Source organism: Balearica regulorum, chromosome 5 (genome assembly GCF_011004875.1).
Source record: "Balearica regulorum gibbericeps isolate bBalReg1 chromosome 5, bBalReg1.pri, whole genome shotgun sequence".
Lineage (NCBI taxonomy): Eukaryota > Metazoa > Chordata > Aves > Gruiformes > Gruidae > Balearica > Balearica regulorum.
In genome coordinates, this window is record NC_046188.1 from 64,889,104 (window position 1) to 64,916,189 (window position 27,086).

General features: G+C 39.1%; 2 protein-coding genes across 4 annotated transcripts in view; one reads left to right on the top strand and one right to left on the bottom strand.

Annotated features, from left to right (window-relative positions):
* Positions 1 to 27,086, bottom strand: part of ANO3 (anoctamin 3) — a 204,131-nt gene that overhangs the window by 22,268 nt on the left and 154,777 nt on the right. For all 3 annotated transcript variants that reach the window (XM_075755329.1, XM_075755328.1, XM_075755330.1), the window contains 4 exons: positions 25,806 to 25,927; positions 24,932 to 25,066; positions 19,091 to 19,187; positions 13,506 to 13,566 (listed from right to left, as the gene is read on the bottom strand). In XM_075755329.1, coding sequence (XP_075611444.1) covers positions 13,506 to 13,566; positions 19,091 to 19,187; positions 24,932 to 25,066; positions 25,806 to 25,927 — 415 coding nt within the window. The remainder of the gene's footprint in view (positions 1 to 13,505; positions 13,567 to 19,090; positions 19,188 to 24,931; positions 25,067 to 25,805; positions 25,928 to 27,086) is intronic.
* Positions 3,370 to 12,720, top strand: MUC15 (mucin 15, cell surface associated). Its single transcript, XM_075753083.1, has 4 exons — positions 3,370 to 3,588; positions 7,603 to 8,331; positions 9,589 to 9,744; positions 10,633 to 12,720. The coding sequence occupies exons 1-4, from the start codon at positions 3,381 to 3,383 to the stop codon at positions 10,791 to 10,793; spliced, it is 1,254 nt and encodes a 417-aa protein (XP_075609198.1). The 5' UTR covers positions 3,370 to 3,380; the 3' UTR covers positions 10,794 to 12,720.

Sequence of the window (27,086 nt, forward strand, 5' to 3'; positions counted from 1 at the left end):
ATCCTGTCTGTCCCTGAAGATTTGGGATGACTTGCTTATTCTTTAAATCAAGATCTGTCTCTAAGTTAGCATTTTCAGGCTCTGGTGTAGCATGAATAATAGGCTCTAGTATAATAACAACAACAACAATAATAATAACAACAACAACAGATGTTTTTAATGTTACTTATGTACATGAAGCATTTGATAATGCAATGATCAAGAAAATCATCCATCTAGATGAAGGAGGGGAGGCCAAATCACTAACTATACCTGCCAACTAAAGCACCTTTTCCAGACTCACCTGAGCTCTTAAAAAATGCTGCAATACTCTCTTTCACACAGTATAATAGAATTCATGGCAATTTTGCTGTGCTACAAGGCTACTGAGAAAATAGTGTCAAAAGCTAGAAGCATATATATATATATATGTTAAAAAAAGCATGCTGGAAAAAAAAATTCACAAAACTTCTCTTGTGGTGTAAACTTCTAGTTTAAATGACAGCAAAAAACCATCAGAATTTTGAAATTCAAGTATTTGTCCAGTTCTACAGGAAGCCTGAATCCTTCCTGGCTTGCCTTTACTCTATCACCCTGCAAATGCCACCCATCTCCGATGGCTCTCCATGCAGTTGAGCCCCTCCAGTCCTAGTTGCTAGGCATTTCTTACTGACTCATCTCATACCCTGATCTCCCAGCTCTGAAAACACTAAGCCTTATATCAATTACTTCTGTAAAAAACCAAGACATACAATAGATGAGTAATCCAACCATTCATACATCAAGATGAGAACATTCATGTTCTTACGTTGCTTTGACCTGGCTGAGTTTCCTTCTGCTTAATTCTGCCACTCAAGAGTTGTAGATAATTTACAGTTCAGATAATTTACAGAATCACACACAAGCCTCCGGTGTCCTACAGAAAACATTATCTGGTGCCTCCCCTGCTTTTCCCCAGGTACGTTGCTTCCCATTTTATAGCTCCAATTGCTGTTCTGAATTTTAAAGCCCGTAACATATGGTGTACTTCCATTTTTGTCCAGCATTTTGGTACAGACCTACTCGTTTAGGGATTTGTTATTCAGTGCTCTGCAATATAGTCTGCAGTTCTGCCCGTTGCACACTACCAAAAGTTTCTTTCAATTCTTAGTTAAGCTACTTCATGTTTACTGCCCTTACGCTGTCAATATTCACACTGACGAAGAACTAAAACCTCTAGACATGTGCTTTACACACTTCTTAATCTTTCAGAAGACAGGGATGCTGATGTTTGATGGTTCAGACAGACAGGAAAGATTGGTTGTGTGTTGATACAATCAAGTAAAACAAAAATTTGACATTGTCAAGAGAAGAAATGATGAATGGCTGCTGTTAAACGCTATGGAAAGGAAGACAGCAGAAAAAGAAAGAAACCCAAACAAAACCAAGAATGCAGAGAACCCGAAACTATTATGTGAGCACATCTCTTCTGAATGTTTTAAAGGAGTCACTGTGTCAAAATGAATGGCGTGTTTATTCCCTAAAAAATTATTGCAAAGAGGATTTTCGGCAAGGAGCTAGGGGACCGTCTCTACCACCTCTCTGCAGAGTTTGCCCACGGCCAGCCCGGCCCTTTCTGAATATTCTGCTCAATTACTTCTTCAGTTTCATTCAGTCAGGCTCCCTTAGAGCAACGTTATGCAATAAAACAGTCCTACAGATTTGGTACCACACCTACTACTGAGACACACTCTTCAGAATCCAAACTGCCACTTCACAAATACAGGCTATAGCTGAATGCCGGCTTCGTCTCATCTCTCTCTCCCGGAGTACTCTGAACCACCTTGCCTCCATATGGCCACAGCTCCGAATCTGCTCACACTCGGGCTCACAGCTGGAGGTTTTGCCTTCCAGGAACAGTGGGCCAGGGCTCGGTGCCAGCATCCCGGCACCGCACTGCAGGTGCATGACACTTAGCTAAGAACTGAGCCACAAACAAAGCATCTTCCATTAGGCATAAGTCACTCAGGCAAACAGTTTTTCTTTTTCCTAACAGATGAATTAACAGCTAACAATTAAAAGACAGCAAGCGAGTGCACCTTCCCGCGCCCGATGCTGAAGCCCAGGGCAGCGCTAGAGGGGTTTGACTTTCATACCGCTGTCACAGATACACTTTGACAGAATTGCAGCCTATGTATTTAAGGTTTTGCTATTTTCAAATATTATATATCTATTCAAATAGCCTTTCATTTTAAAAAACTATCAGAAAAGCTTCTCAGCACCATAATGTGTACATGCTGGTGTGAAGTATACTGTTGACCCTAGTGTGTCACTTGGTTAATGCTGCATAAGATCCAAATTTGGATCTCACGGTCAATCTGTTAGCTGCATGTCCACCCAGACCCAGCAATAAATATCAGTCGGAAGCCTGTTGATACACACTGCAGAGAATGCTAGATTCCAAAGAAAACCAAACCCACAGTATCAGACTCTGTCTTCCCTCCTCTCACAGACCACCCCACCTCACGCCACACAAATTAATTTACTTCCCAAAAAGCAATACTAGAAAGGCTAGAACTTGTTCCATTTCACAGAAAACCTTCCACTTGTCCACTGCAGTATTTTCAAGAAAACACCACTAGTTGCTTTCATAAAAACACCTCCGGCATATGCCATATCCTCAACACTTATCTCAAGAATAAGTTATGAAATAGTATTTGCACTTGATTCCTTAAAAATTTGAAGTGGAAACAGATAACAACATCATGGCATTCCACTCAATACCGAAACATTTCTGAGTTGCTCTTCACCACATACCAGGCTAGAATAAATATACATAAAGAATTAAAGAATAATTAAAAAAAAAAATCACAGGTTGACTAGATGAGCATATTAAGTTATATATGATATGCCTGACTTCCTCATCCTTACTTTAATCCAGATTGCTTATATAAAACCTAAAGTGCAGGAGTAAGAGTTGTAACATTCAGATCCCTAGCTGGTTATGTATTCCGAAGTAAAAATTAATGACATTCGATAAATTCAGAAAATTTGGATTTAGATTGTTATCTTAAATTATTGCAACTGTGAACATATTTGGAGATAGGATCACAGCTATTTCTAGCAGCATGTTTTTCGTAACAGAACTCATTTTGCTGCTCTATTTTGTAAACGACACGCCTTTTCCAGTTTTCATCTCACAAAGTGTACCGTAGGAAACTCTGTGATAATAAGCAGCTATCTTTTGTTAAATTAATAGTTGCATAGTACACGGAACAATAGTTTCTATAGTTTACAGAAAACAGTCACCCTTCTGAAATACCAGTTCAAAGACTTCCAAAGGATTAAGCAATAAGCACTGCCTACCCACTTTACCATAAATACTGCAATTTCTGTGGACTCTGTAATGACGGAGCTCGGTCATGACAGCAGCGAAGTCGGTCAGGCTGGTTCCCGGACGCGCCGTCGCTCGCAGCGAAGGGTTGCCCCACCTCACCTCGCCCGTACGGTGCGTTCCTGACTGGTGTCACGCCGTCACCTTTATTGTACCTGCGGTCCCCTCTTCCCACCAGACTAATTGCACCCAGAGCAGTATTTCAACAGGTTCTTGCATATTTTGTAGAGCTCAAGGTAAGTCTGAGGTGTTTTTAACGCTTATTAGTGGATCTGATTAATAATTGTGGCGTTGTTTTACATAGTCTTAGGGAAGTCAATCGGTGCTGTTGCAGCCAAATTCTACTTAGTGTGTATTTCTGAGAGGATAAAGTGAAAAAAACCCTGTTGTGATTCAAACATTGAAGCAGAGAAGTAGTAAACATAAGCAGTGACAGCATTTCACTCAAATTCATGCTTTTCTTTAGTGGGTATTTATGCTCCTTAACAAACAAATATAGAACTTCTCTCAGAGTCAGCTCAGAGCCCGTTTTAAATGCTGGGGGGGGAGAGGGGTTTGCGGTGCTGGGGAAGGGGAGTATTCTGTGTATACTATTTTATACCAAATTTCTGTAAGGAAAGGTACTGCTACCTTGTTACTGCTTCTGCTGAGGTTAGTTATACTGAAACAGAACAGCAAATACACACTGCGGAAGCTCTGCCAGAGCACTTGTCAGGTTGCTAGCTATTAACAGAGGGGAAAAAATTAAATGAATTATAGAATACAAATCATATTTATATTCCTTTCTATAATTCACTAAAAACTTAAAATCATTTTCTCAGTACAAAAAGTAAAATACATTTAAACTTGAAAATGTAATATTCATTGCTCATTAAATGTAGATGTATCTCATTCTTGGGAAGCAATCTGAACTTTAGAGCAAAGAGCCACAGGAGCAAAAATCCAATACGTTTCTGAGACCACCATTTGCTATTATTTCTTTCTGAATTCTAGAAGATAAACTCTCTAAATCTTGCTTTATATTTGTTCCATCTATTTTTTGATCACTGATGTTAAGATAAAATAATCTGCTTTGTGAGGCTTAAAAAGCATAGTAAGTAGGAAAGCTCTGCAAATATGAACATGTTACTCCAGACCACAAGAAACAAAGAAGTGCCATTAATAATTTGCTCATCGTGTCACCGTTTACTACATAAAGTACTTTCTAATCACTGCTATAAGGGAGGGAAACAGTGCAAGGTTCAATTTATTGACATGCAAAAGAATGTCCTTTGAATTTATAGTTCTGAAGATTGTATTATCTACCATAAGAAGAGGTTGAAATGATTATTTTCTTGACAGTTGCAGAGGTTTTGCAGACATTACACCTATCACTAGCGCTGGGTTGTGTTCAAGAAATATATGTTGCAATTACTTTATCATGCCAAAAATCTATTTTTACATACTTAATATACAACCTGATATACATTCATATAAAAATTGCCGTAACAGAATTTATTAGGACTTTTTTTTCTGTGTTGCAGAAATATTCAGCGCAAATCTGAGCAGTTTAAGGAAAACGCAAAGCCCAGGGGAGGCTGATTTGAATGGGACCAGGGCTTCACCCAGAGCGTAGGCATGCAGATGTACAGTGATGTACACTAGTAGCTTCATATTGAATACTTTCTGCTGTAAAGCAATTTTAATCTTTATTAATAACAGAATGATGAGGATTTTTACTTGCATTAAAAGAGAGACGCCTGTATGGCATAGAACCACAGCCTCCTCAACATGGCTGTGCCTACATTAGCATGTTAATCCACATCAGGAGTGTGCTTTCACGGCAAGGCTCCTGAGCATCTCCACCTACTGCCCTCTGGCTTACACCACTGAGCGCTCCTGCCAGTAAACTGAGCCATGTGCTCCAGGAGGAGCCTAACAAAGGGAAGAGATTGTGGCAAGTTCAGAGCAAACCCCTCCAGGAATGTGTGAAGAGTGGATATCGAATCCTCAGAACCTCTACAACTGGGTTCTGCAAGATCTCTTACAACTGGGCCACACATTTTCCAGTACAGACACAAGCAATGTATTATACTCAGGTTCATACTGGAGGGCCATTTTTACGGGAAACTGCATTCACGTCTTGGTGAACTCCTCAAGTAGGGGCCACTACGTCACTTCATAAAGCCATACACCAAAGAAGAAATGTCAGCCTTCCCCTTTTTGGAGCTAGATTTTTTTTTTTTCCTGTACGGCTATCATAGGTGTCAGATGAAATTTGACTCTAGCAGCACAGAAACAAATGCAGAGTGCAAAATCCACTGAAGAAACATGGTGGTGACCATCCTATGTAAAAACCTCATTCTTCATGATAAAAAAAGGTAAAGCTAATCTGCGTAACTGAACCGCAGCCCAATCCCATACCGATGTTTCTATTCACTTCAAGCTACGCCTACTGCACTGATTTCCATTGAGCTGGTACTGAGTAATGTGAATACCAGTGAATCAAAAAGCGAGACTTTTTTTTTCCCCTAATCATAATCTGTTTATAGCTTCCTTAAACACTTACTTAACCAGCTAATTTAAAGTTTGGGCTCTTCTGCAAGTTTTGGCTAATCTACAGCACAGCTGTTTTACTGCAATAGAATTATTTGCGTATTAAGCTCTAAAGACAACAAGTTTCTTTGAAGAACTTCAGTGTTTTTCTAAACTGTATGAACATTAATGTTGCACTAGAAAAACTACCTTCAAAGCAACGAGGTTTCTTCTCTATGGTACCCCCATGAAGAAGATTACAAAAGTATGCCAATCAGAAAAAATGACAAAGAATTTGTTCCGCATGGATATGGACCGCTTTGTACACTGCTCTGCAAATGAAAATTACAGTCAAAAGGAATTGAGCGTAATTTCCCCACACAGTTTAGTTACAGCAAAGGGATAATAAGCGTTATGACCAAATCCACTTTGGTTGCTAATATGACTATTAATACAAGTAAGGACAGACCATGCCACTGAATTAAAACAACAGTAGTGTTAAAATGAAACGTGTGTTGGAAAACTTTGTAAAATGCAACAGGTTTTTTTCCTCACTGTTTTGCAGTTATTAGTACTAACAAATCAAAATCTAATACTCAGATTGCACAGCATTTCATAGTCATCTGAAGGTCTGTCATTCAAATTATAATCATAATTGGAGCTGAAAATTTAACTCCGAAGGGGTTTTCTTTGGCTTTCTTGTTTGGGGTCAGAGTGGTTATCCTTGGTTTGACTGATCCTCAAGCAGAACTTCTCTCTCTTATTTTTTGCTAAATAAGTTACAAATGTTATCTGAGCATAGGTCTTTCCTGCCATATAACTGACCTTAACTTGGAAAATAAGCACTGCGGAGAAGTGGAACATATGCTAATATAGTTACTTTTTCCAGGTGTACATATCCTTTCTTCACATGGTAAAGTACCCACATACACAGACACCTAATTAATTCATGATGCTGAAGATGTAACTTACCTATACTTTTTATTGTGCTGTCACATGAGAGGTTACGTGTGGGAGTTAAAAACTGCATGATCTCAACCTGTCTCATACTTAGAAACCTGTTGCCAAAGCCTGACGGATATACTGAACGGCACACCTGCTACAATCAAGTGACTTCAAGATGAGTTCTTCTCATCCTTCTCAATCTAACGTTTGAAAAATTAATGCATAATATACAGCTCCCAGTTTCCTACAGGAAAAGAAGTTTCCACACAAATTCAGCATCATCCATAATCCCTAGACTGATTTAGTTTTCAATTTGCTCCTGGCAGCATTCATATGACACTCATTGCTCAGGGTCACAAAACATTATCTATCAACTTTCAGGGCTAATTGTAACCATTATATTTCTTCACAACGGAGCATAACTCTTCAGCATGCTCTTGGAGTTGCTGCCTGCCCAGAAAACATTGCCTTGAGCATGCCATCCAAGTATGAATCATTACCTCATTCTATAGCAAAGGGGTTTTGAATTATTCCCCTGTGAGTATGAGGCCTGTTTATAGAAACAAGGAATTTTCTTGTCCAAAAGAGCTTTTGTGGATCATCAGTATTGTATTAGGTCACTCTTTAAGTCATTAACACTCAGGAACATAAAGTTTTCAGCATCAACATGTGGTAAACTACACAGACTTCTATATTATAACAGTAACTTTTTTTTACCAGCTTATTTGGGTCTTCACTGAGTAGCTTTGTTTTACAAATTAAAATAATAGACAAAAGTGAATTTCTTGCAGGTTCTCTGTATAACGAAACAAACTTTGAAGTCAACATCATGCAACCCTCCTGCAGAATGATCTTCATTTTTCTGCTTGCAAGGCTGCAATGGAACAAAAGCAATGCTGAGGGCGGAAGAATAAATGAAACAAATCATGGAAATAGCTCAGTTACAGATAACAATCAGTCTACAGTGCAACCAACTTCACAGAGAGTTGTTCTGCCTGTGACTACCGCCAGAAATCCTTCTACCGTCAGCCATACTGCACCAACTGCCAACGCCAAAGGAAAGGTAACGAGAAGAACAGAGATGAGCAGTCGGCCAAACGGCACGCCTCCGAGGTCCACTGATGGCACCGCTTTACCTTCGAATGTCACTATGGTATCAAAAGATGTAGTAAACAACTCTGTCACAAACTTCAACAGAATCCAAATGTCTTTAGTGACATCTACAACTATGGGAGACTTTTCCGGAGTGACCAAAAGTGCTGCAGCTACTTCTACTTCCACAGCAACGCCAAGTAACTCCCTGGTCACCTACAGCACTCCTTTGGCTGCGGTGTTCCCCAGTGATGACGCTTCGGTCAACCCCACCGCGTTGTTCCCCACTGGTATCGCTCTGACATCACCCGCAGTGAAGCAGGACAGTCCTACATCAAACGTCAACCCCATTCCGCAGACAACAGAGCTGAATCATAATTTCAGCAGCTCTCCTCCTGCATCATCTAATTCAAAAGATGCCAATGAAGGTAAGTATCTAGCTGAAGTCCCACTGGTTTAATAACATCATAATGCTGAAATAAAACCTTTTTTCATTGAACATGAGGCTTTGTAAGATGTGTGAATGAATAGGTGACCTAGTACAGACCAAAACTAAAACTCACCCAAAATAAAAAATATATTTTTAAAAATTATTTGCTGTTTATTTGTTTAACACTTCCAGGAGTGAGGGAACCTAATGACAGGTACTGCTCATTCACACTGGAGTGGACCTTCAGAGCAGATGTATAGAAATAACATTTAAAACGTGTAACACGTCAACTTATTTAAGTTCAGAAACTTTTGTGACCAAAGACGACTTGTTATAAATTCTTTCAAAGGAATTACTCATTATGCATTTAATTATCAAGTTGAGTACGCGTGGGAAAACAATGGAGCATAAAACTGTCAGGGCCCTTTTCTATCCTGCTGCTCTGAATCAGGTCTTCAGGAAAAGAAAAGGAAAGATTAGAAGACAGTAATTTTTTGCCATTAATTAGCTTTCAAGCTTTTAACACAGGACTGAAAGTCTTATCCATCATAGCGAGTAGAGTACAGTTTGTACTAGGAACTGAAGGAGCATCAGACTTTCATGTTTCCCACCATAGTTCTAATAATTACAGTGTACCTGATTTTTAGATAACATGTCTGAAAAGGAAGGGGGGTGGGAGACCAAGTTCAGTTCCAAGAAAAATGGAATACTTTGAAGAAAAGTTTTATGAAATTTGAGGAAAATCTTGGAGGAATGCAGGTATTCTGCTAACTGAACAGGTGCAGAAAGAATTAGTGGATTTCTTACCTGGCATACTCAAAAACTGGTACTCTAAAACTTAATCACTTGAAATTCAGAGGCTGCAATTTTAATGGCTGGCTTAAATACTTATAAATAATTGCATTCAAAGAGTGATTACTGCTTATTTCTTTGAATAAAAGGATAGCGGTTGATTCTGTAATTAAACCTGGAACCTTTTTATTTGACTGAAACTCATTTAGCCCCCCTTTTTTTGTTTTTTAAACCCAGTTATTCCCTTGAAAGTCAAGGATGGAGATGTCTATTTTCTTTTACAACGGCAGAGAGTTTCTGCAAAGAGGCTGGTTTAGTCATAGTCTGCCAAGTGTTTCAGATCCTTGGTGAAAAGTCTCACTCCCCAAAGCCCTCAACTGCTATAAAGCAAGAGTGAAGTATCTGATCGTACAGATTTATTATTCTCATTCAGCTGTCTCTTCTTTCCTTCCTTCTCTCCTAGACAAAACCAACAAAGGAGGAGTAATAGTTGGTGTCATTGTAGGAGCCATTTTGGGATCTATATTAATTGGTCTGGTTGGATATTTTATATGTGGCAAGAAAAGGTCTGAGTCATTTTCCCACAGACGGCTTTATGACGATACACGGAATGACCCAGGTAAGGAATAGCATAAGCGTTTTGCGTAAGAACATTTTTTATTTCTGCGCAGAGCTGTTTAAATAGTCTGGTCTTACTGAATTATTTGGAATTATATTATTGAATCCAGTCAAACTAGTTTTCAACTGACAGTACCTTATTATTTTTAAATATTAGCTTAACCAATTCTCCCCTTAAATCTATGTCGCTTCCTTAAAAGTTATTTTTTTAACCCCTGAAATATCGGGAAATATCATATCTAGTATCAGTGAACCTGTTCAAAGAATTGCAGGAGAGGTCAAAACTATAGCTCAAAAGCTCTCCCAAACTTTGATTAACTAAAAAATGCTAGATGCCTTACTCATCCAACTTCAATTACAGAATGAGTGATGAAGCTATGTCTATTTTTAGAAGTAAAAATATTTTTAAGAGCTTTAAAAAAAGATTGCTTTTGTCTTCTCCATGAATATGTATAAACTTGTATTAAAGTGTAATCACAGTGTCTCCAAACATTTGTGTCATGTTCCTGGACTTTATTTTCAAATGTTTAAACAACCACAGAGAGGCTAAACACATTTTTTTCCTCATATAAAATCAAATCAAAATAAAACTCTGGCAATACGCCCTTTCTGGCTTAAATGCAAGAGCTGAAAGCTGCCAGAACATCAGATTAGGAACTAGCTTTGAAAGTTGACCACCCATGTAGTGCTGAATGGACATTACTGGGAGAACACGTTATCTTCAGAAGATGGTGAATCAGGGCCTTTATCTTTTGGTCCCCCATATGTAAGAAAGAGGTTATCTGGATTTAGCTGTGAGGGTCTGCTGAACTAAACTGTAAGGTACCCAGTGTATGAGGATAAGAATCTTTCAAGCAATATATAAAAGATAATCACATTATCCTTTCAGTTCTCCACTTAGACAACTCACTTGGACCATACAATACGAGTATCAGATGTGCACCAGATGACAAAAGCAGCGCGGCAGACAAGGGAGAGGAAGACAACGCAGGGTGCCCATCCGATGGCATTCCTATGGCTGACATGACACCATCCCACCTTTCACTGTAATGTTTACTTCAGACTATCCTCTCACTTGTTACCTACATGCTTTCCTTTTTTCTAAAATGAACTGGCAGCTGTTATCTTACAGCCATTATTGTGCAAATAATGTTTTGGAAAGCAAGGGAAAAATCACAAGATCACTGACAGCAGAGCATCACTCTTCTATGTTGTAATGAAACGATCAACTTATGCTTTTCCTGGAAGGATACTATACTTGCTTTATTAGGCATAATATAGACAAATAGCACCCAGGGAAAATTCTGCGATGTGTAACTTTGGTCGAGAAAGCAGATATTGTAACAGAGCAAAATTTGACTTGGGTTGCAATGATATTTGAGCATCAATACAAAAAAGTCCCACGTTTAACTACCTTGAGGTGAAACTGTTCTGTCCAAACAGAATTCCCATCTGATAAATGACTCAGGGCATTATTTTCCACACTCTACATTTGTACTTTCCTCAGTGAACATGACAAAAAGAATTAGATTTACTTGGATTACTCAGAGGTTGAAGTTTGCTGGGGAGAATCGAACTACTGAGGAACACAGACGACATTTAACCTTTGACTATGATCACACAGAGTTAAAATCACTATTAGAGGGACAAAAAGAAGACAAGCTTCTATTCCTCTATCTGTTGTTTGCATTGCAGGCTAGATCTGTAGCAATGATGTCAAAGGTTTTGGTACAGGTCAGATAGAAGAAATACTTACCTTAACATGAAAGGAAAGAAATTATCTCTGCCATGTATATAGATAACCTAAAAAAGCACGCTCCTGTTTTGTCCAGCTAAAGAGTAAAATTATGGCAGCATAATGCAAATAATTGCATAATTTATCCATTTGCAATTATCAGAAATGTCTAAATAGAAAGCAACAACAGGAAAAAGACATGGGTGTAAAGGTATTGAATAAACAGCATAAAGTGCAAAGAAAATAACCGCTCACATGGGATACATGCTTGTTACTACGACTGTTAAAATGCATTATTTAGTGTGGAGACTGTGGATCACGTCGATGGAGTTATCTCACTAACTGACTGTGAACGTTGCAATGAGGGTTCATTCGATGGGTTAGTAAATTACATGCCTGCACACACCAGAGAGAGAAACAATGGCAGTCACACTACAGATGAGTAAAACAGGTATTTAATTCAAAGTATTTAGAAGATTAAAGAATTGAGTGCATACGTGCAGTGTTGTCATTCCTGCGGGGGTCAGGCACAAAATCAGCACACTTCCCATCAAATCCAGAACCTGACTTCTAACACTGTACCCAGCACGTTGGCTAGCAGGTTGAAAATCTGAGACACATGCACCTGCACGAGGTGAGAGTATCACTCTGCTGCTTGAAATGAAGAAAAACGTAATGCTCAGCTTTCTTCTTCCTTAGTACATGTTATGCCATCTTTCCTGATAATGGTAAAGCTGTATCATAAAAGCAAAATTCCTCCTTATACTTAAACCTTGGCCTCAGCTGAAAATGGAAAGAGCTCTCTCTAGGGAGACCTTGAGGACAGAGATGAAGAGATGCTAAGAAGCTACCAGCCTTGTTTACATCAGTAACCACATAACCAAGTGCAATGTATTTTAGGAATTTATGAAACTAATTATTAATAATTGCACGGCTGTAACAGCAAGATTAGGATCCAATGAAGAAATATCACTGAGGCGAGCAATCAAAGTGTACCTTTCAGCTATATTTATATTGTGTTAATTTTTACAACCTAATTACAATTTTTGTGTGCATGTGCTCATTTTGCTCTTTGATCTGTTGCTGCTGTTTGTATTTCTTTTTTGTTTGTTTTTACCAGGCCAGCCTCTAAAATTTGTGACATTCATTCACTCTTCGCTTTAAGTTAGAATCATTAATGTTTATTCATACGTATTACATAAATAAAGCTGTTGCGTGCCATTTGACTCTAAAATTGTAAAACTCTGGCTTGAAGTCAGTTGTATGTATGTGAACTGGTGTTATTTTCTCAGGGTTCACACAGACGAACATTTACACCGGTAAAACTAATTATCTCTTGTTCTAATACCAGTCTTCCCTACTTTCCAGCAGCAAAATACTATTAGCTTTGGTGAAAGCTAATTCCATCAAGCATTTCTTGCTGGAACCATTACATCTGTCTTGTCTGGCACTGTTACACTGACCTTCTAAGAGAGGCAAGACTCTGTTCACTGTAACTCCTGTGCAACTGTGGTCTCTGTGGATATCACCCTGCTTGGCTTTGTGCCCCATGACATGATGTGCGTAATGTCAGAGTGAACATAATGAAGTATCAGACTGGGAATCCGAATACAAATAGTTAAATTGCTGTAAGCACTTAACATCAAATCTTTCCTATGCTTCCCTCTAATCAGCTCCCACAAAAACATTCTTATTTATTCCATAAGAATTCTCTACAATATGTGATTTTTATGTTGACTCCATAACAGTAAACTAACCTACATGTTTGCCTCTAAAACTATTTCTGCCTGCATGATATAAAATTCAGGCTTAAAGACATTTAAGATGCTAAAGACAGTCATTACATTAATGAAAAAGGTATTATTTTCACCCACAACTAGCATAGAAATTGAAGTTGATGAAAACAGAAAAAAAAAGTTTGTGTGACAAAATCATAATCCTTCTTTAAATTTTATCAAGAGCTATAATCTCCCTTTACACAGTAATCATATAAAAGGGTCAGGTGAACCAAATAAAAACGTGCTTACCCCAAATTGCCATGAAAATAGCGAAGAAGACAGTCCCTCCATTATCAAACAAATGTGTAACCTGAAATGAAAAATAAATACATCAGGAACAAATAATATTACCAACTTATCTGTTGCCCCAAAGACTCCCTGAGGACCTAACTGGTGGCAGAAGCTAAACACTAAGCATTCTAATAAGAAATCCTACTTGTACGTTTCTTTCACCAAGGTTTGTCTTTCCGTGTAACCTGAACTCTGGATTTCCAGAGTGTCACTTCACGCCTCTCCAGTCTGTTTGTTTCAGAGACACTAAGAGCTGCTCTGTCCATGTCCAGACAGGCTAAAAATTCCTCCAGAGTTCTACTCATATGCTGGGGTCAAATCTAACCTCTACATTTTCTATTTTAAGGGTTTTATAAACTTAAATAACTTCTGTCTTTTCGCTTTCCTTCCTCTGTATATTACTTAATGTCTCTTTTGATTCCATTTTCTTCTTCTCCCAAGCTATATTGCAATTTCTCTGCAGGTAAGAATAGTATATATTCCTTTTTATCCAGACATCTCAGCCTCTCAAATTGTTGACATATTCTTCTTCTTAAAATCTAGTGCCCTGAAACTCCCACAAACATTAAATAAATTTTAAATACTACACTCCTCCAAAACAAAATTCTAAACTGTGCACTTAATTTCACCTCATGAATGCTCTCCGTTTTGTTGGATTTATCCCTTATCTGTTTGTCATAAGATTTTGCAGGCGGAATAGACATTCTGCTGCAAAGTCCAAAGTCCATTTCCATTTAGCAATAGAAAATAAGTAGTAATTAGTTTTTGCATGCCTGTGGATCACTCTAAGCATTTGAGTGGATGAATTTGATGTCTCACTTCTTATGAAAACATCACAATTTATATTACAAAAATCCAGAATTTCTTATATTCAAGCCATAAAACAAAGCAGTATTTAGGAAGCTGAAATTAAGATCAATGTACTTTGAATAGATTTAAGGTTGCCAATTTATGGCAATGCAATTTATCCAAGGACAACGGGCCTGCATTTCTTGTAATGAAAGGTGATTTAAAATGTTTCTGAGCATTAGTAAGCAAAGCACAGGCTTCAAATTCCTATTTTGAAAAAAAAGGCACAAATCACTATAAGATAATAGAGTACAGCAACTTATCATCAACTGGCATATGTTAGAGGATCTGAAGAAAGAGGAAAAAAAAAAAAAGTGCTGCAAATAAATGGCTTTGATATGTACTGTCTTAAACCATCCAGAAAATTTGGAGATTTCTCACTCTTTGAAATATGAATAGAATGTCTTGAAATAGAATATTCTTGAAAAGACTTTACTTTCATTGGTGCTGATTCTGTTGATGACTTAAGGACCAATTTTTAAGCTTTTATCATGAAAAGAAGCCTGTCCTTATGCCAACAGAAGGGTGCAGGCAACCAGATTCAGTTTTGCTGTACTGTCACCTGCTCTTATATCTGACGTTACTCTGGCCAGCAGGAATGTTCTGCATGCAAGGTGTGCCGGGAGGCTGGGGCTGACAGCCTGGCTGGGGCAGATTACCTAACCTGCTCCCGTGAGAGCTGCCTGCTGCAAGGAGAACTCATCCTGCTGACGGATATCATTCTTCCAGACAGGGCTGGCATTATTGCTTCTGTCTTGTAAATTAAGAAAATTAACTCGGGAAAGCAGAAAAAATTAATAGAAATAGTGTTGCTATTTTATTTCTTATTGAGTAAAATTATTATAATATTGTGAGAAATTATTAAAAGCACACATATTTTATCTGTATGTCAGTTCTTCTTTTCTTTTTTCTTAAGGTTCTAAACCAGGAATTGACTATTTGGCATTGGATATCAATAAATCTAAATGCATAGTCTGAGACTCCATGTCGATCAGACGCCTCTAAGCAGAAGTGAACTACTGTAGGACTTCGTGCTCGTCCATCAGTATATCTGAATGATGCTGTCATCAGCATAAAAGACTTCAGGCATTTCAAATCCACCCTAGAATCATAGAATGGTTTGGGTTGGAAGGGATCTTAAAGATCATCTAGTTCCAACCTCTCCACTACACCAGGTTGCCCAAAGCCCCATCCAACCTGGCCTTTAACACTTCCAGGAAGGGAGCCTCACCAACCTCACAGTAAAGAATTTCTTCCTAATATCTAATCTAAATCTAGTCTCTTTCAGTTTAAAGCCATTACCCTTTGTCCTATCATTCAGGTACTGAAGGCTGCTCTAAGGTCTCCCTGGAGCCTTCTCTTCTCCAGGTTGAACAACCCCAACTCTCTCAGCCTGTCTTCACAGGAGAGGTGCTCCATTGCTCTGATCATGTTTGTGGCCCTTCTCTGGACTCTCTCCAACAGCTCCACATCTTTCTTGCACTGGGACCCCAGAGCTGAACGCAGTACTCCAGGTGGGGTCTCACGAAAGTGGAGTAAAGAGGGCGAATCAACTCCCTCAGCCTGGTGGTCACACTTCTTTTGATGCAGGCCAGGATACAGTTGGCTTTCTGGGCTGTGGGTGCACATTGTCAGGTCACGTTGAGCTTCTCATCAACCAACACTCCCAAGTCCTCCTCCTCAGGGCTGCTCTCAATCCATTCTCCCCTCTGCCTGCAGTTGTGCTTGGGATTGCCCTGACCCATGTGCAGGACTTGGTCTTGTTGAACTTCATGAGTTTTGCATGGGCCCACCTCTCAAGTCTATCCAGGTCCCTCTGGATGGCATCCCTTCCCTCCAGCGTGTTGACTGCACCACACAGCTTGGTGTCGTCGGCAAACTTGCTGAGGGTGCACTCGATCCCACTGGCCATGTCGCCGACAAATACGTTGAACAGGGCCGGTGCCAGTACTGACCCTGAATCAACACCCTGCTACGGGGCCCGAGGGCAAGGTGCGCTGGGCGCAGGACCAGCTCAAAGAGCCCTAGTGCACCACGCTGATCACCCACGGATCACAGAGTCCAGTTAATGCGGATGAGAATGACAGCCTGGGCATTCGGCAAGTCAGATTACAACTCAGGTATGACATGCCTTTCCCTTAAATTATAAACTTCGCTTCAGTGCGGCATTTTTAAATGGAAATAGAATAAAGAGGGAGGGGAGGAAAGAAAAGAGCAGCAACAAGAAGGAGAAAGGCATCTTTTGTATTTTGTCTGCAGCTTTACAAAAAACTTGGCAGAAAAAACATTTGAAGTATATGATTTTTCCGGCATTAGTTTGTTCAGTCTGAAGTGCTCTTCTAAAGGGAAACTTGGCAGATATTTAAGAAAAACCCTGACAGCAGTTTTAATAACGTGAAATATGAACACAAACCCTTATATAAATGAGGCAGGTCCCATGACATCAGCAGGTTTGGGGAGATAAATTTCACTTAAAGGAACTCACTTTTCCTCATTAACTCAATGCTTATGTACTCGTATACAATGAGTTATTTGAATGAGTAAGGATTAAAACACTTATTCCAGAATAAGAGCGCCAGTGCCCGGAATGAGCCAGGAATAGCTTCCCTGGTGTAGCAGCTCTTCGGTTGTGTGCGAGGAAGACAGAAACAAATTATGTTCCCACAACAACAAAACCAGAGGGAAATGCTGACAAGCTCCATCTCAGAGCAAGCAGGAAATGCCATCTTCTTTTCCCAGAGAGCAGATCTGATGCCTTATTTTCAAATACATTCTTTTTATTTATATTACTAACAGTGCTTCAGAAAGCACAAAAGAGTGTTTGATTTGAAATCAGACTAGTTTTCTAACATTACAGATTGTTTTCATTCACCAATTTGAGCGCAGACACAGTGGAAGTGCTGACACATGTTTGGGTATGTGCTGCTCAACTCGAGCAACGCGGTGGCAGGATCACAACTCCTGCTGGAAACCAGGCGTTTCCTAGCAAGAGGGTAACGAGTGAAGCTGCAGTGAACTGTTCTTCAGAGACAACACGGTGAGTGAAGGCATCGCAGTGACAACCTCAGAGTTATAAAAAGCCTCGTTGAGCTTTTTCCTATTCCTTCCCAAAGAGAAATCTCTCTCTCCCCAACTTGGGGGAGATCCAGAACAGACAAATCCTGAGATGAGACAATTTTCTGTTTGTTTTCTGTGTTCCAGTCTAAGGTTGATAAGTTTTTTTAGAGCGAAACCATTGGCAGGAAAAGCTGGGCGCTTACATGAATTTCCATCATATTTGCAAACATCAGAAAAGGGTGCCTGTGAAGATGGAATATGAGTGGTTACCGCTGGTCTTCCCTGGTTGTCACCTGATTTTGTTTCAAGGGGACTGGTTTAAAAATATGTGGAAACATGGATGGACTGCCACAATTTTTCTGCTCCTGTGAATTATTCACAATGTGATGTTAAATGTGAAATTTGCATGACTTAAACGTATGATGTCAGTGTAAATGTAAGAAAGGCAGAAAACCTGCTTCTTATTAACTGGGGATGTTAAAATAACAGGACTTAAATGTATTAATTTCCTGTTAAACTGCAGTGGACTGCTGAAGAGGTACTTGTCATTTTTAAAAAGAGGCATTTCTGGGATGGGTTGTACAATTTGCATAATGTTATTTCAATTAAGAAAGCTCTTACCTTCAGTACACATTAAAAAAAAATAAATGAGTAAAAAAAATTACAAAAAAATCTTATGGACCCACTTTCTGCTCTGGTTATAGTAGTATAAACAAAAACCAGTTTTGCCTTAAGTATGAGATTTTCAATGGTATTTGTTGCTATTGTTGCAAAATGACTTTTATTTTGGCATTACAAAATAGAAAATTAAATTTGGAACATCTAAATATAAATCACTTTTATAAATGTCAAATGTTTTTACAATTTTTCTTCACAGATAAATTTGAAATGTTGAGTAAAACTCAACATTGGTTCTATCAATAGCAAATTTCAAAATCTAACACAAAAATGAATTTTCTCTTTCATACTGCTGCAGTGTTCTTGTAATGCCATGGCCCAGAGACAATCACATTTCATAAATACAAGCTTCTGAGCAAGATTTATCTCATGGGCTGAAGAATTCCAAGAAGAATGCCAAGGCTGCTTTTCCAGCATTATGAACATACCACAGATCAAAATGTATAGCTTACTTGAAAACACTGCCTGTATACAGAAGTGCTTGTGATTATTTAAGTTTGAAGGATAGCTTCTTGCAGTAAAATATTTAGTTGTGTAAAATCTTTGCATTAGTTTGACAGAGCAAAGCACATCACAGGCACATTATGCTAGAGAATTCCTTTAGGAGGAGCAGAAACTCAATTACAAAGTAAGGGAAATAAAGAAAGAAGTCAATTATAGGGGAAAGTAAGAAAAATCTTCCAAGAAAAGTTTTGTTACTCAGGGGACTTTATAAATTGATGAAAATAGCAGGGATTTAGGAAAGAAATGCTCACAGAAAATAAAACAAATTTTCGAATAATCTCTGATCATTTCAGAGCATTCTCTTATTAGAAACATGAATTACAAAGGCAGAAACAACCCTCGGCATAGAAACAACATGTTTTGCAGGGATCTTTGCTGAAACAAGGGCAGCCATTACATAATGAAAGTGGACCTTTAGACAAAAATTATCTTTATAGCAATAAGACAATAATTACCTTGGCGTATATGCAGCTTTCATTGAGTTTTTGTAGTGTGCAATTGCGTTCGCACATAGGGCACATGATGGTTTCATTTGCCTCGCAGATCTCTTTGCTTTAGTATGAGACAAGAAAACAAAGGTTATAAAAAGGCTTTTAGCATTCTTATGATTTTCTGAGGTTATGCTGTTTGTGGTCTCTATTTGTTAACAGCATGCCTACACCGCAAAACTGGCTTAATAAAATAAATTAAAAGTGAATGTTTGGCTTGAAAAGCCTAATCCCAAATCAGTAATCTTAAAATTACAGCCCGTAGAGTAGTATGCAATATTTTGGGCCATTCTCAACACTTGTGAATATCCCATTCTCTCTTAAATATCACAAATGGAAGAACAAAACATTGTTCACTACCTGCCAACTCATTTACTGCATATTTATCATAGCGATGTAGAAGATACCAGACGTTAAGAGGATGGACATTGCTGGTATAACTACACAGATTTCAACCAACTTATCCCAGTTTACATCGGCTGAAGGTCGGTTCCACAGGATGATCGCATGCACACTTAGATCAGTTGGTCACATGTAAAAAATCACTGACAGGGATTTCTGGCAGTAGAATTTCAAGTCTCTGCATTTTTATTTCCTACAGGAGAACTTATGTATAGGGCTAATAAAAAACATTTTAATATCCTAAGTTTGGGGAAAAATATCTTCAAACCACATGCTACTGCTTAAAGATCCTAAGATTCAGGAAGATGAAGTCACTGCCTTCATTGGGACCATTCATATTCAAAATCAATACGTAAGTGCCTTGACAAAGGCAAACCAGAATTAACAGAAGTGCAAAAATTAATTTTAAGGCCTATTTTAATTGCAGTGAGTAAGCTTCTCAAAGAACCTCAGCAATCCTGTTTCCCTATCCTTTAGCAATGTTGACATGCTTGAAATGATCCTATGACACACTAGGAAAGTAGCGGTATAAACAAATGCCAGGAAATCTCTACTGATTTGTTTTAATAAACATTGCGCTTTCAGTCTCCTCCTCATAAAAGCTGAATTTACAGTTGTAATGCCGTATGGAAGATTATGTTTATTTCCAAATGAATGCATCTATTAAATCCTGACATAACAGTAAACAGAAATAAAAGATCCTGGTTGTCCAGATGTCACTTTTGTAATCTTTGGTCACACTTCACAAAAAATCAGAATCACTAATTCACTGAAACCCTCCAACCTAATGTGGATCTGACAAAGAAATTGTCCTAAATAACCCTTAAGCCAGAATGAGCAGAGCCAGTCATTTCAGAGTTGCAGAAATCTTACAGTGTGTCACATCTGAGAATCTTCTTGCTTGCATTTTCCTTCAAATGATTAAGCTCAGAAAATCATATTTCAGCAATGTGGTATAATGGTTTGGCAATAATATAAACCGTTGTCAAATATAAGGCCAAATTGTACTGCACTTTGAATTTAAATTCGACACTGTAAGTGTTAGATTTTTAGTAATATATATCTTGAGTTAAAAATCTTGGTTTGTGTTTAACAACACAGGAAGTTTCAGAAAATTATACTGACAGTGACAGGTCACACGCTTTAGCACTGCTCTGCAAAGGCAATAACATTTGCTACACAAGCGTTCGTGACAGGTGCTATTGTTAACTGTTACTGCAATTCAAATCTCCAATGTAAAAGAGCAAAATAAGCTTCTTTGTACTGTCCTCACATATATCTGAAATCTGACTACAGCACGTGCTGCGAAGCCACCTGAAGCTATGCCGTGTTTGTGCCTGGCCTTTCTGTTTGACTGACAGCAAAGGGACAACTAACAACAGTGATAATTAATGATACGTATAAACCCGTCAAAACCAAACTCTTTACAAGCATCAGATTTATTTTTATATAGTCTAATCAACATTTAACAGCTTGACATCTAACTTGAGTATAAAGACAGGTAACAGATAGGGCACATAACTTGTGGAAAGAAAAGAACCCAAATGAAGGCACTTCTAAAGGATGATTTAAGCTTTCCCATGTGACAACCACCCCAAGCTCCCTGGTTTCGCTCAGGGAGGGCAAACAGATCAAAACATATTTGAAAGTATAGGAAACAAGAAATACAAATTCATGTTCCTCATTGTTGTTTCTGCATGTCTGAGCCCTGCAAATATAATCCAAATACTCCGGAAGCTACTATGGTGTTTCTTCAACAGACACTCCATGGATTTTTCTCTTGGTTACCTTCATTTCACAACTGAATCCTGCAACTAGCTGCCAACACTATAATCTCAGTACCTGGAGGACCTCAGTGCTGGCTTCTGGCAACCACAGTATTATTAAGCTTTATTGCAAACTCACACAAGAAAAAGAGCATCCTCCATTCCAACCTGCTTGCAATAACACTGCCCGTCATACTCACCTGTTTTGTGATAGGAAAGAAAAACATCCCTGATCCTGTAGAATGGAGAAACTTCTGTTTCTGAACATGGGACACGCATGCATATTTGCTTATAATAGTGTCTAGTCCCTGATACCACAAAGTGTATGCAGGTTTTTTGTCTTCCCATCTTATTTCACCTTCCTCCTCCCTGTACAATACATTTGAATCATCGAATGATTCAATCAGACCTGAAAGTTTATTGTTTCCCTAAAACTGTAACTGAGGAAAGGACAGAGAGACTACGACAAGGAGTACAAGGCAGAGTGAGAGGGGCCCTCCCCCTGGGAAAGAAGGAGGGGTACGACCAAAAGGGAGCAAATAGGCTCCATTTCCAACTTGCTTGCGGCAGCCACAGGTGAACTCGACAGAGCATCTTTCCTTTACACAGGCAGCAGGGACTGATGGCCTCCTGCCAGGCAGAGATGGGGTCCCAGCACAGGCTGAGATATAGAGATATATATATTTAGATAATTTTATATATATATATAAAAAGAGCCACCCGTTATCAGGAGAGACCCTGAGCACAGAGCAGAGGCAGGCACTTGTACAAGTCGTAAACAAGACAAACTAGGTCTTAGGTGTGACATCATTCTGCATAACCCTCAAATTATTGCTGCACAAAACCTATGGCTGGCATCGCAAGCAACATTTGGTTCTATGGCAATGTATGCTTGTGCATTGGCTTATCCTTTCTCTGCTGTAACTGTGAAGGATGTCAGTGAAAAAAGAAGAAAACGATCATTTTCTGCCTGTGGCTGCTAGAGGGGGGCTCAGGGCAGCTCCTTGCGCCTGAGAGGCGAAGTGACACCACCGAGGGAAGCATGCTTCTGCAAAACTAATTTGATCAGTCAGTAAGTTCAAATTTTGTGGTACACAAGACAGATGAAAAATACTTTTTTGGGACAGAATTTATCATCGTACTGTAAATCAACACTATCTAACGTCCACTGACTCCTAAGAACAGGCGTTAATAGGGTGAAACCTGTTTCATATGAAGTAGTATTATACTGAATAATACTGAATCTGGGGCAACGTGGCAGTTATGACATTGCCGTAATGCCCTGGCACTAGGTGTAAATTCCAAATTGCCACTGGGTCTCCTGTGTCTAGATTTTGTACCCGACTCCGTTTCTTCCTGACAGCTGCTGAACATTGCATTTGCATACTGTGGTAGCTGCAGTGCTCAAAATCAAATGATATATTTTAAAACCGTTATGGATGTTTATCTAGCAGTTTTCTTTAAATGACTGCAGAAACATTAGATAAATAATCTCACAGCCCCAGAATATGGCAAGAATAAGAACAGTTAGGTGGTGCAGTCTGCCTGCCTGCGAATGGATGACTCCTGTGTGCTCTAGGTAGGTTTCTGTCTAACCTTCACTAACCTCTTCCAGGCTAAGTCAGCAACTATGGCAAGGAGCAGCGTCTGTTATCACTGGCCCTTAGAATTACTTAGGTACACAAGGTGAGGCAGAAAACATCTACATACTCAACCTGATTGTGACTGGCCTGATAAAATGTTAGTTAAGCTCTGTTCTTGAATCCACATCTCACAGCAGTTATTACTAACTTGGTCAAAGCAATGCACTGATACGACAGTATTGTCACGACTAACCAGAGGTACTGCAAAGATTCACAACGTGAAAGGCAGAGAGGACCTTTTGGCCAGAATTAACACATCCAGACTCCAGATGTTCTGGGGCTGCCACAGAGCACACAGCTGGGGCTTCTGCATTAACCCACCCTCTGTCAGTATTTTGAACTGAACGCTGGCTAATGTTAGCTATAATAAATGTATAAATACTCCCCACTACTCCCTGGATGCTTCTAGGGCTTATATGGTGGATCACCTAACTTTCAGGCTTTTGCTTCTGGAATAGAGTCCCGAGCCCCTGATGGACACCTTGGCGCTCTGTGCAGCACTGAGGCACCTCGGGATGGGGCCCAACACAACCAGCCTCCACGAGGAACAAACTAAAATCTGCATGTTTTGTCTGCAGCTGCTCAACAGCAACCAAGGGGAAAAACTTAGGGCGTGAAACCATGAAAGCTAGCCTACCTCTGTGTTCCTGTGATTTACACCCTGCAACCTTCAGCAAGCAAGATAATTGTGTCTCTCTATTAAAAGAGCTAAGCGGGATGTCGTCTCTCCAAGTCTTCTTGGGAAAAGCATACGGCACATAATAGCTTACAGTTTGAAAAAAAATTCAGTTCCTGATAATAGTAAATTAAGGCCCTTTGTTCCCCCCCTTGTTGAAACTGCCATTGTACATCTGAAGAATACAAGATTTCCAGTTCAACAGTCCTAGTCTCTGTGCTCTGACAGGCTGATCCTCTACTTCACACTAGATCCATTGAATTTTACAGATGTTTATCATGCAAAACAATCCTAATACAGAGAAGAATTTCTTAAAGATTAGCATAGTTTCCTGTCTGATAACATTTATTGCATTTAATTGCATTTAACTCAGTTTGAAGTTGTAAAGTCCCTCAGGAGTTTGCTGTACAAAAGCAAACCTAAAAAAGCCTTAATTACAGCACTGCAGAATATAACAACTCACTGCGAAACAGCAGCTAAAGACAATTCCATAAAGAAAACGTAAAATAGTCCTGCTCAAAACCAAGAAACAGCACTTCCTATGAAATCTGACTCCAAGTATACTTACAGTCTAAGCATCCCAACTGCTTGGAGGAACAGTTGCAATTTTAAGAGCACCGTAAGAGACACGGTTGTGTCTGATGACACCTAATGGAAAACTTTGTCATAAGGGTGCGTCCACTGAAACAGTTCCTAAAAATACAGTCAGCACTTCACTCGATCACATTCGTCACTATTTCTATATTGATACAAACCCCTCCCAGAGCAAAATCACAACAGTGGGGAACTTAAAAACTAGGTTCATTCCATGTGGTTGTAATCTCCCTGAAGCTGGGTCTCCTGGCTGCAGTTTACACTGACATAGTTAAGACTGTTGTTAGGCTCAAAGTTTGCCACTATTAACACTGAGAGAAAACAAAAGCATAGACAAAAGTCAGTTGAAGTTTAGCAACTGTACTACACTCTGGAAGTTACGGGCAAGATGGAGGAAAAGAGGGAGTATGTCTGACTGTTTTTTCACCCGTTAGCCTTTACTAGACTGAAACCCATTGCAGTACCTACGACATTAGAATTGGTCTCGCTGTTTTTCCTTACAGCCAGAATGGGAATCACTGCAGATGATTCATTCACCTGCTGTGAATGGTACGCATCCAGCTCGATGCAAAACAGATAGACAAAGTGGATACACTTGACTGCAGAACCCACTGTTTTATTTGGTTACTTTTACATGATTACTGTATCTGGAAAGCATTTATAAGTATAATAATGATCTCAGCTCTTAATTTTCAACCGGCTATTATGTTTTTAAATAGGATTTTACCTTACTTGGCTGGAATCCATCGTAAATAATCCATAAAGGAAAACAAAGAGCCCAACCAGGGCAGCAGGAATAAGCATTCCAGTATACCACCCCAACCAGGCAAAATACAGTCCAATTTTTTCACCAAAATATCGCCTACATGGAAAGGAAACATACACATTATTTAAAGTTAAATCTTATTGTGATCTCTGTCTATTGTAATGAAAAGGAAAATAACAAAAAGAGAGAGAAATAAAACCCAAGAAAAACAAGTAATACAAATGAAAAACAATTGCTCACCACCCACCGACCAATGCCCAGCCAATCCCTGAGCAGTGGTCGCTGCCCCTCTGGCCATCTCCCCCCAGTTTATATACTGAGCATGATGTCATATGGTATGGAATATCCCTTTGGCCAGTTTGGGTCAGCTGTCCCAGCTGTGTCCCCTCCTAGCTTCTTGGGCACTTCCAGCTTTCTCACTGGCAGGACACGAGAAGCTGAAAAGTCCTTGGCTTAGTGTAAACACTACTTAGCAACAACTAAAACATCAGTGTGTTATCACCATTATTCTCATCTTAAATCCAAAACACAGCACTATACCAGCTGCTAGGAAGAAAATTAACATTATCCCACCCAAACCGGGACAAAGTTTCACGCTGCAAACTGTCAAGCAGCTGGATCTACGTGCCTTTTATGCAGCCTCATTGGAAATTAACAGCTCTGCACAAAAGACCACCAAAAGAAGCAACTTGAAGAATTTAAGTCCTACCTGATAATACTGAATGGCTAAATTTTACAGCAAAGCATAAAGACAAGGAATTTGCCGGTATGGTTAATACACTGTTACCAGGTTGGCTGTATCACAGAAACAAGCTACTCTTCAAAGTACTAATACCTGATTAAATCAAGAGGTTGGTATTTGTACCACATTCCCCACCGTGCCCAACGCTCATATAAGAGGTGTCTGTGATTCTGAGCTCCATGTGTTTTGATGGGATGTCTGCTTTTGTGGCTTCCCTGAAAAACACAAAGAAATAAAAGTATGTTACTAGGCGCTATGGAAAAGATATAAATTTCTCAGGTATTTCAATATATTTTTAAATGAGGAGGTCACTGTTTTTAATAAATAGGTCTCATATTATGGCCGCCTCTAGGACACATCATCTGGAGCTAAACACATCAGCCTGACAGAAAAGATATGGTTACGTATGTTGCCAAAATGACCAGTTGCTCTTAAGAATTAATGAGAAAACCACACTAGTACAAGGCTATAAAGAACTACTCAACTTTTTATATTACTTCAAGTACAGTGCTTCTATTTCACAAACATATGCTTATTTGTATGCTTTCATCTAGTTCAAATTTTCAAAATTTTTCATGAGAGGTTTGTGATATCTTTTTTTCTCCTCTCCTATAAAATTTTAGAAATTTCTGGTATGTCAGCTTGGTCGTCCTCTCCTAGACATTTTCTATGACTTTAACTCCTGTTAAAAAGTACAGAAAACCATAGTCTTTCGGTGGTACATATTTTCTAAGATGACGGAAACAACAGAACCGGTGTTATTTTGAAGCCTACGCAGGACTCCCAGAGGCATTAAAAGCAAAACACAGAATCAGTCTGACCCAAAAGGAGTCCTCCCAGGCCGCACCTGGCATTTACAGACTGCCTGACAGCCTGAAACTTTGAACTTTTTCCCCCAAAAAAGACCCCACCACTCAAGTTATGGTAAAGAAAATCTTTCATCAAATAACTGCAAATGAGCCACATAATTTCTTGGGAGGAGAGCGAGTTCCCCAGAGCAGTACTACAGAGTTAGCAATTGGACAGATTCTTGACCCTAGTAGATCCAAGTAATTTAGCCATCTAGCTTTTTATCATTTATTTGAAATCTCGAGCATTCCCAAAAACTGAAAGAACAGTATTTGCTCGTTGCAATGGGCTGACCCTCTGGTTAAAGAATGAGTTAAAAACAAAGTTAAGCATAGCAAAGAGTCCAATTCTACTAATTCCTCATTAAAGTCAGCAAAGAACCATACAAATAATGACAACACAGCGTGACCTTTGCAACATATGGAAACACCTAGGAACAGAACATCAGCTTATTCTCACAGTCACTTGGATGAATGAGTGCAATGCATGAAGCATTACCAAGTATTGTATATTTTTAAGACTTTT

Excerpts from the sequence above, each read along its gene's own strand:
- MUC15 (XM_075753083.1), top strand. The coding sequence starts at position 3,381 with ATGACAGCAGCGAAGTCGGTCAGGCTGGTTCCCGGACGCGCCGTCGCT. Across the intron at positions 3,589-7,602 it reads CATATTTTGTAGAGCTCAAG|GTTCTCTGTATAACGAAACA; the intron begins GTAAGTCTGAGG and ends AATTTCTTGCAG. Across the intron at positions 9,745-10,632 it reads CGATACACGGAATGACCCAG|TTCTCCACTTAGACAACTCA; the intron begins GTAAGGAATAGC and ends TTATCCTTTCAG.